At 41.1% G+C, this 10,160-nt stretch overlaps 1 protein-coding gene across 2 annotated transcripts in view; it reads left to right on the top strand.

The window, feature by feature from the left end:
• tcea1 (transcription elongation factor A (SII), 1) overlaps positions 1 to 8,485 on the top strand; it is a 49,316-nt gene extending 40,831 nt beyond the window's left edge. For both annotated transcript variants that reach the window (XM_084327967.1, XM_084327968.1), the window contains exons 8-10: positions 5,794 to 5,940; positions 7,846 to 7,917; positions 8,036 to 8,485. In XM_084327967.1, coding sequence (XP_084184093.1) covers positions 5,794 to 5,940; positions 7,846 to 7,917; positions 8,036 to 8,044 — 228 coding nt within the window. In that variant the 3' untranslated portion in view covers positions 8,045 to 8,485. The remainder of the gene's footprint in view (positions 1 to 5,793; positions 5,941 to 7,845; positions 7,918 to 8,035) is intronic.
• The last annotated feature ends 1,675 nt before the right edge of the window (positions 8,486 to 10,160 follow it).

Consider the following 10,160-nt stretch of genomic DNA (forward strand, 5'->3'; position numbering starts at 1 on the left):
TTGGGAGAGGCTGTGGGCCCACACGCGCACCTGCTTCATATACTCCCAGTTCTTGGTCCTCAATGGTGACCGATCTCTGCTTCAGTTTCTCAATGTGTGGAAGCTCAGCTCTTGGTAGTTGTGGTCCATAGACATTGGCCTGTACAACTATACCATTGACTTATGTGATGTGCCCTTTCCAGTGAGTTTCCTCAAGTCTATCAATATTGTCCCATGCAAGATTGATGCTGGAAGTACAACTCTTTGAGTTGAGGCTGTTGCTAGCTTTTGGAGACACAGAGCAGTGTCATTCTCTTCAAGTTGAGAGTAATAGACCCCATGCCCAAGCTTGTTCAGTGTTTGGATGAGCTCAGTATTACCTGTCAATGTTTTTACTGCATAAGGAAGTAGAAGGTGGTTTGTGTTAAAAATGTAAACATGATTACTTGATTAAAATGTTCCTTACGCTTTCTCCTAGCATCACGATCGGCCATGCTTGCTGAAAGAGGGGTGTGGCTCTAATGCAGTCCACTTTAGATGATGTGGAACAGTGGTTGGCTTATAGACATCCAATAAAATGTTTGTTCATATGGGTGGGTGGAGTCGGATAATAATAATAATTATTGATCTAGACAGCCTTTAAAAGTCATGTCCATGGATCAAATGGGATATCTTTATAAATTGTATCATAAATGTTGTATTTTTTATGTATTTTCATCAGATCCAGAGTTACATTTGTAGTCGAGGAGTAGGAGGACACATTCCGTTGCATTATTATCCATGTGATATTGGTAATAATGGTCATATTGCCTTTTAAATTAAGATTATGTACCAGGCGAGGATATAAATGTTTTCCTTCATTGTATCCATTTACTCTGGAATGGTAATATATGTGGGTTTACTTACACTGGATTCATATGTCCTAGCTTGTTACCTATCAAAGGAGACCAGACACATGCATATAGGCCTTATGGTTCAGGAGCGATCATGATTAATTTGGGACATGTAATTTACGACAGGAGGCCTGAAAAATATGCTTGGTAGTGTTATAAAAGATATGATGGCACACATTTGGAGGCAACTGCTGCATTGCTATCACATATTTTCTAGCAGCAGGGGTGTATACCTTCCCAAAAATCACTATGAAAGTTAGTCCCCCAAGATGGTAGCCGTGGCCCAAATTTGGGGCCCTGGCTTACGGCCTACCAGAGGGCAGTAGCAGCTCATACTCTGCTTGTAAAACAAGGGAGGGGTCTGAGACTATTCTATTGGCTTGCCTTAGAGTAGCCTGTTCAAAAATAGACTGCAGGGATGGGTGACCTTTCACCCCTATGATCTTCCATGCAGTCTGCATCAGACGGACCAGTTTGGACTTTAGTTGTACAGACAGGTTACCAAACCAAGCTGTAATACCGTATCTGATGAGACTCTCTAATACAGATTTGTTAAAAAGGTAACATACATTTTGTATCTACACTGAACTCTAAGGCGGCGTAGAAAGTGCAGTCGTTGTTGTAGTCTGCTACACAGGCTGTCTACATGGGTGTTCCATAGGGGTTGGGGGAAAAAATCGATACGTAGTAGTATCGCGATACTGTATCGATACAGGGACGCCAAGTATCTATATTTAATTATTCATTTTTTTATTTTATTTTTTGTATAAGCAAGTTGCATTGTTCATTTCAATACCTGTAATAGTACAGTAGTCCACACACATGTGCATTCAGTTAAGTTGGAATATGACTGTACTACAAGCAGTTCAGTTTGTCAGGTACATGCAACACAGATTACAGTGTTTATATCTCTGCTTGAGAAAATACCATGTTCTGCAATAAAAATTATTGAAGTGAGATGAACAGACTGAACTTTATTTTATTAGATAAAACATGTTGACAAAGTTTTACTTTGCAGTTGAAAAAAGGTAATAAATTAAATGTGATAAAAAAAAAAAAAAAAATCGCAATACTCAGCGTATCGCGATATATTTAGTATCGCGATACTATCGTGACGCAAGTATCGCGATAGTATCGTATCGTGAGGTCTCTGGCAATTCCCACCCCTAGTGTTCCAGGTTAGTGTGTTATCAACAAAAATCCCAAGATACTTATATGAAGAGACCTGCGAGATGGACTGTTTGTGGATGACCACAGGACTGTGGTCCCCAACACCTCGGGTCAAACACCATCTCTGCAGTCTTAACATATAAAACCAGACAGTTATTGTCGCACCAATTTACAAACCAAGGATTACAATTAACAATTAACCAAGGAAACTATAAAAGAAGGAAAGGTCACCATGTCAGAATACCAGCGTTCTATGCTCTGCTTGGTGCCAGACGTTGGTGCCAGTTCTATTGAAGCCTGTATTAAAATTCATAATATAGCAGCTATCTGAGGAAATATACATCAACCAATATATCAAACGTTAGCTAGTCAACTATGCAACAAATTGCAGATGATTCTGACATCCAATGTAATAACCTGTTTAAAAGGTCATAAACGAGGAGATGGCCGAACTGAAGGTTTCCACACTTGGCACCAATGTGCGTTGACGCGCTACACAGTGACGTGGTGACCCTTCCTTCTTTTATAGTTTCCTTGGAATGAACCCACTTCCAGTGGGTTCTATCCCCAGGCCATCAGGATGCTCAATGAACAATAACAAACCATCAACACACACACACGCTCACTTTAAATAAACAACACACTGTAGCAGTAGCACCCACTTTACCACTTTAGACACTAACACACTTTACACTAGGGCTGACCTTCGAAGCTTTTTTTGGCAATCGAAGCTTCGGGGCCGAGCTTCAATTTAAATTTGTTATCTTATGTTGTGGGACTTGTACAGCACTTTGGTAAACGTTGTTGTTTTTAAATGTGCTCTATAAATAAAGTGGATTCGATTAATGAATTAAGTAGCCCCTTTCTTGACTGACGCAGCCAGCAAGGTTTCACTCGGCTGCGCTGCCTGGGTGCAGTGGGGCTGCTCTCACAGCCAACGACATGACATTACATAATTATGTTGCAACCTTCGTCTATCAAGCAAACAATTATATTATATTTAATTTATAATTATATCAGACAATGCACCTACAAAAGCAGATGATTACAATTAAATTAGTCAACTTGGTAACACATTAGTCATAGCAGCATAGGCATAGCCTTATTAATGTTTTGTGTGGCGTCGCCGTCGTGTACAACGATACTTGCGTTTTTTAGGTGATTTGACAAAGTTGTTGTAGAGTTGTGATATGCCATTTTCTTCTGGCATATCTGGCACTCTGCTTTTTGGGCATTGTCTTTGCATATTTTAAAGTGTAACCACACGTCTGACTTCTTCGTCGACATGTCTGCTGCACATGTCCTTGTTGTTTTCAACAGATAATCTCCACGTGCTTGTTGTAGAGAGGTGGAGTCGAGGCGCCGCTTACTTTCGTTTCATTGGAATGGAGGCGGGAAGGCGCCGCTTACTTTAGTTTCATTGGAATGGAGGCGCAAGATTTTGGAGGCAAACATTTTTATTTTATTTTTATGTTCGAATCTCGTGCCATCGAATGAAGCTTCGAAGTATTTAAGACAGCCCTACTTTACACTTTATATTTATATTATTGATAAGGAAATTGCACAGCATTCTCATTCCTTATTCCTTATTGCACCTCATTGCACCTCACCACCACAAGGTGGCACCACAAGCTAAGCTATACCTCACCATTTTTGTACCAGCTGTACATACTGTATATATATAGGTATACTGAACAATTTTGTTGTTTACACTTGTTTACGTACTTGACTTCTTGACTTTCTATTTTATACTTATATTGTACTTATTTTATACTATTGTTATTATCTAGCACACTCAGGAGCAAAACAGAGAAGCATTTCATGCAAAGTATTCTGTATTTCTGTATGACAACTAATAAAGAAACTTTAAACTTGAAGTGCTGCCAGGTGTGAGCGTATGCCGTGTGAGTGCAAAACATGCCGCTGCTTGGAAAGGAGCTGCTCGTCAGTCTTCCCGGCGCACCTCAAGTCGATACAGGGTTTCTGCAGTGTTGCTGTGATTAATGGTCCATTCGTCTCCCTTTAACGACGGTGTATATATACGGTCATGTGTCGGTCAAACCGTGATAGATACAGAGTGTGTAGCTTCTCTTCTAGTGCTGGAACGCCCTTCACTGCACTTTAAAGTTTTATACTTATACCTTTGGACAATTTATAGCTTTGGTTAATAGCCATTGTACATCATTTTGTAATTGCTTTCAGTCTACTTTTCTTGTTTCCTGTTTTTATCTTATTTTAAAAGAACATGCTAACATTTTGGGAAATTAGCTTATTGTCTTCTCTAGAGAGACGAAGATACATACATACCAGTTTCCTCTCTGTGCGTTCAGTAGAAAGCTATCTGGCTGCACGTTAGCCTAGCTCAGCACAATGAATGGAAGCAGACGTAACCGGTTAGACTTCGGGAGAGGTGTTAGTTGGACAATGCCTAGGCTAACCGGTCATGTCCGCTTCCATTCATTGTGCTAAGCTAGGCTAACGTGCAGCCAGATAGCTTTCTACTGAACGCACAGAGAGGAAACTGGTATCTATCTTCTTGTCTCTCTCTGGAGAAGTGTTCCTTTAACTTGATTTTATCGTGCTGATTACTTGTTTCTATCTTATGTTAACTTGATTTTATTGTGCTGATTACTTGTTTTTATCATATTTTAACTCAAATTTATTGTGCTGATTACTTGTTTTTATCTTATTTTAAAGGGGCTATTCCTAGCACTATTTGGGCAACTTTACACAATTCCTGTGAGTGTATTGAAGACATCTGTACGTTTTTTTTTCAAAAAAAAATGCATTGTTTTATATTTCTAATCAAGTACTCAAAACCATAATTTTTCAGCTTCAAGATTTCAGGCTGTTATGGCCTGGCTCCGCCCATAAGCACTTTGCGTGACAGTTGGTCCATACAGTCTGCGACTGGTAGAGGGGGAGGGAGGGAGGGAGAGAGAGAGGGAGGGAGGGAGGGAGAAAAGACAGGCCGTTCTTTTTTTCTCTGCCTCTCGGTGTGCTGGGGGGGGGGGCCTCCCTTCCTCCCCCTCTCTTCCTTTTTTTCTCTCTATCACTCTCCCGTTCGGAGGTGTGTCTCGCGGACCTCCCCCCCCCCCCCAAGTGCTCCTGAATGCTCTCTATCTCTCTCTCTCTCTCCCTCCAGACTAGTGCATGCGCAGTATGAGGAAGTGGTTTTCCACTCGCTGTGTACAGTCAGTCTATGTAGATTGTGGGCGGGCATTAGCTACAACCACAGAGCCAATCACATCACTGTCTGCTACCCAGAGCCTGAGTAACGTCATTCAGGCCTTCAAATCAGGATGGCCTAATTTACTGGAGAAGGAAATGATCTGAGCTGAATCAGAGCAATCCGCCAATATGGTATTTAGACACTAAAACACATTGATACGAACTCCTATTACTATAATACAATGCTAGAGATTGAAAAATGACATTTATAGTACATGTCCCCTTTAACTTGAATTCATTGTGCTGATTACTTGTTTTTATCTTATTTCAACTTGATTTGATCATGCTGATTACTTATTTGTATTTTATTTTAACCGGATTTTATCGTGCTGATTACTTGTTTTTATCTTATTTTAACCTGATTTTATCGTTCTGATTCCTTGTTTTCATCTTCATTTTATCTGTTACTCGATGTCACTGTAAATAAGGGAAACCTCAGTGTCCTTCGAGTTTAAATAGTTTGAATGAATGAATGAATAAGCATCCCAAGCTCATTTGTCGATGCCCCCCGCTCCTCTAGGAAATGGCCAGTGACGAGCTGAGGGAGATGAGGAAGAGCTTGACCAAAGAGGCTGTCAGGGACCACCAGCTGGCCACCACCGGAGGCACCATAACGGACCTGTTCACCTGCGGAAAGTGCAAGGGGAAGAGATGCACCTACACACAGGTACAGAGAGCGCGTCCTGTGCTGCTTTATTAAGTACCTACACAGGTACAGAGAGCGCGCCCTGTGCTGCTTTATTAAGTACCTACACAGGGACAGAAACCACACCATGTGCTGCTTTATTAAGTATATAGGTGCTAGAGATGTATACAGCAGGGGTACTTGTGGTTCTATGACGACCCCATATCCAACCTTATCCAGAATCCGAATCAGAAAGGTCTTTATTACCAAGTCGTTTACACATACAAGGAATTTGATTTGGTTGTTTGGTGCGACATTAACGGACAGACAATTATGGTATAATAAAATAAAAGGTTGAATAAGATAAAATGGAATATAAACTAAATTAAAATAGAAGTAAAATATAATTATAAAATATAATAGGTTGAAATAGGCCAGGGCTGTACAATTGTGCATGATGTGGTCGAGTATATACACTAATTAGAATAAAAATAACAATACAGTGGGATGGAATATTTAGCTGGGCTGTGCAATTAAGCAGTAATGTGCAAAAAGAATAACAGTGAAGTTTGAACAAGTATGAAGAGTGTTGGTTGTCCATATATAATAATATATATATAGTCCAGTAAGGGTGTGTTAATGTAACACAGTGGGGGGTATCAGTGGGGGTCCCGAGCCTTGTTTATGAGGCTCACTGCAGAGGGCTTACAGATGTCTCCTGTAAGGTTAAAGGTGCTATAGATAACATTCAGCCACTAGATGTCGCACTAGAGCACCAGCATGTCATTTATCTAATTAAGTTCATTCCACATGGGGGAAATGGGAAGTAGGGAGGGGATACATGTAAACAACAACATTAATTTTGGACCCGCAAATTTTTTTAAATGATGAATTCATAAATCAATCATTTCTTTGGGGGAAAAGCAATACTTTTATTCTGCACCTTTCTAAACCTCTATTGATGTATTATTTACAGAAGAAAAAGATTAGTCTACATAGAATTTCTATCAATAGCACCTTTTAACACTTTGATTGCCCAACCTGAGTTTTCTTTATTAGCGATCTGAATTCATATTTCATCAACCGAGTCTACCGTTGGTAAATCAGCCACCCCAGGCGCTCAGATGTCAAAAAAGCGCCCCCTATCGTCTCCCAGATGGTAATTCACCCTTTTGGATTGGACTCAATGAAAATGCATGGGGGAAAAAAAACCGGACTCCACATTTTACTTCTCACGCATGTAACCGGGGCCGATCAGCTTCATGATGGACCCTCAGCACAGCGTGTATATGCTGTTTTACAGTATATGCGTGGGATCAATAAAAGGATCGATTTTTGGAATGGTTGATCAGGAATTGGAATAATCCATTTGGATACCATCTGATCTCGGGTAAGGAATCTATTTTACCAGTATTAGGATAATCAGACCTTTTCACGGAGATATAAGCTTTCCCCCTATATGTGATATGGCTGTTTTGACTGTGCGAGTGATCAGGAAATAAGAGAATCGATTTACAGCTTGCGGCACCAGCATGCATACGTACACATATACTATCGATAATCTAGCGTTTATTTGAAAACGATTCATAAATAGGCCGAACAATGACAACGTTCTAGAATATTACAGTACATCAGTGTTTATCATGGATTATTTTTTTTTCTTCTTGAAAACGAGGGCTTTTCAAAATGCTATAAAACGGAAATGAACCGATAAAAAAAACAATCCGCTTCGACAATGTTGACTGGAAATGGGTCATTGATAATGCGACGGGCAGATTAGAGACACAGCCATAATTTAAAACATAGATTAGGCGATATTAACGTTAACATTGACGTGGTTGCTGGGCATTCAAGGGGGTAAAAAGGAAAACACGGCCGGCTCTGAAAGTGTTAATGATCGCATTTTCAGGATATATTTTCAGTCTGTGTGCACTTGATCCTTCCCAGGTTCAAACCCGCAGCGCTGACGAGCCAATGACCACGTTTGTCTTCTGCAACGACTGTGGAAATAGATGGAAGGTACGTAGACGCTTTAACAACCGACATCGAATGAGGTGAACACTCTGATCGTTCATATTTCCCCCCCAATAACTAATTCTGGCTTGATTTGTGCACATTTGTTTCTCTTCCCTTCCAGTTCTGCTGAATTTACAAGAAGAAGATCCTTGGAATTCAGAGGGAGGTAGCAAAGATTTTCCTGGACCAGGATTCTGTTTCCGTGACAGATTTGGAACTTTATATTCTGTGGTACCTGGTGCACAAATTGCCACATAAAGACACCACAGCTGTTTTTATTTTGAATCTCCTTGTTCATAGACTTGATCCATTGTCACCCCCCCCCCTCTCTCTCCCTGAAACTTTTAACCTTGTTTTTTTTCTCTTTTCTCCCCCCTTTTTTTTAGCTACGTCTCACCGTCAGATATAATTATACGATCAATCTTGTTGTCTCACTGTTTTCTTTTATCAACATTTTTTATATGTAGTTTTAACATTTTTGACAACGTATGACCTACATTTACTACTGTTTTTGCTTTGCCCTCAAGTTTTATTTAATTTCCCAATAAAATGTAACCCATTTGATTAAAAAGAGAAACACGTTGTCTTCATTAGTCGCAGCTCGTGAGCCACGGCATTGTTTCCGTCTCAAGATGAGAGGTTCCTTTATTGACCCCCTTGGGGAAATTCAGGCGTCATAGCAGCATGGGGGGGAGGGGAGGTACAGTAATGGGCAGGGTAATGGTAGAAGACATAAATATAGACAATAAAATTATAGTACAGTAGAAAATGTTAAAATAAGCAGTGTAAACAATATAATTAACTCTGAATATACGCATATGAGCAAATAGGCAGTGTGATCAAAGGTGCAGATGAGGGTCTGTATGTCCAATCAGTTATATTATACATTACAATAAATATGGTCAATAACACTTCTCTCTGAAGGTTGTCAAGTAGCGTATAGTCTTGAAGGCTGCGTTCACACTGCAAGCCTTAGTGCTCAGATCTGATTTCTTTTGTTTGGCTGTTATAATGCTATTCTTTTTCAAATGTAGCCAATATCCGATTCCAGTGTGAACCGGTTCCGCTCCTGAACTGACCCGCAGGCGCAAATGAACAATAAAGAAGATGGACGTAAAACGTTGTGATGAATGTCAATCTAGACGAGTGGCGTCAAAGTGGCATGATGACTTGAGGTCTCATTGCAAGAATTTGATCCGATTTGATGTGATTCACGCTGTTCACACTGTCATGACGAAAACCGATCTGACTTGGGCCACCGTTCATCTGCAGTGTGAACGTAGCAGAGTAGTTGTCTGGGATCTCAAAAGAACAGTCTCACCGGAGGCTCTGCAAAACGTCATTTACACGAGGAGAATAAACGGTATTGTAGTCTTATCTACGCCTGAAGCCACCGTTTCGCCCCAGAACAGGAAACCACTCATGTCTAGTATAATATCCATCTCATGAATGTACATGTTCCATGTGTGCATATTGATCCAGGAGAGACGCAGGATGGTGCTGCTGGTCCATCGGAGGACAATCGCTGCTCCTTCCTTTGTGTTCCTCCAGGTGCAGCCGCTCTGCTGATGAGGGGCTCGTCTGCTGTCAGACCTGGGTCAGCGTGGAATCAGTCGCACACGCACATACATTTGGACTTGAAATAACTTTGTTTACACTGTTAGTGATACCTCTTATGTGCTCACGCTACTGAAGGATTTGTGTTGAAATTACTTAGGCTACGTTCACACTGCAGGCAAAAAATATGTGAGGGCGGCTGGGTAGCGTAGAGGTCCAAGCACTCGCCTAGAGACTGGGATCGAATCCAGCTGTCAGCGGTACCTCCGGCTTGGTCAGTCGTCCCTACTAACAACAATTGGCAGTGTTGGCAGGTGGGAAGCCGGTGGGGTATGTGTCCTGGTCGTTGGTCGGGCGCCTGTTCAGCAGGGAGGGGATCTGGAGCGTAGCGTAGCGTGAACCTCTGCACGCGTAATGTTCCCCCAGTGAGACTCCTCGCTGTCTGTGAAAAGAAGCGGCTGGCGACTCCACATGTATCGGAGGAGGCATGTGGTGGTTATAATCTACACCCTCCCCAGGCCGATAGTGGGGCAATGTGCGCAACGACCAGGAAGGGTATTGGCATAACGACTAAATTGGGATGGGTAAAAAAAAAAAAAAAATTATTAAAAAAAATATTATAATATGTGACTCGGATCTGTTTTTATTTTTACGACAGTGTGAACAACACAAATCACATGGAATCGGAT

The sequence above is a fragment of the Notolepis coatsorum genome, assembly GCF_963971535.1.
Source record: "Notolepis coatsorum genome assembly, chromosome: 13".
NCBI classification, from domain to species: domain Eukaryota; kingdom Metazoa; phylum Chordata; class Actinopteri; order Aulopiformes; family Paralepididae; genus Notolepis; species Notolepis coatsorum.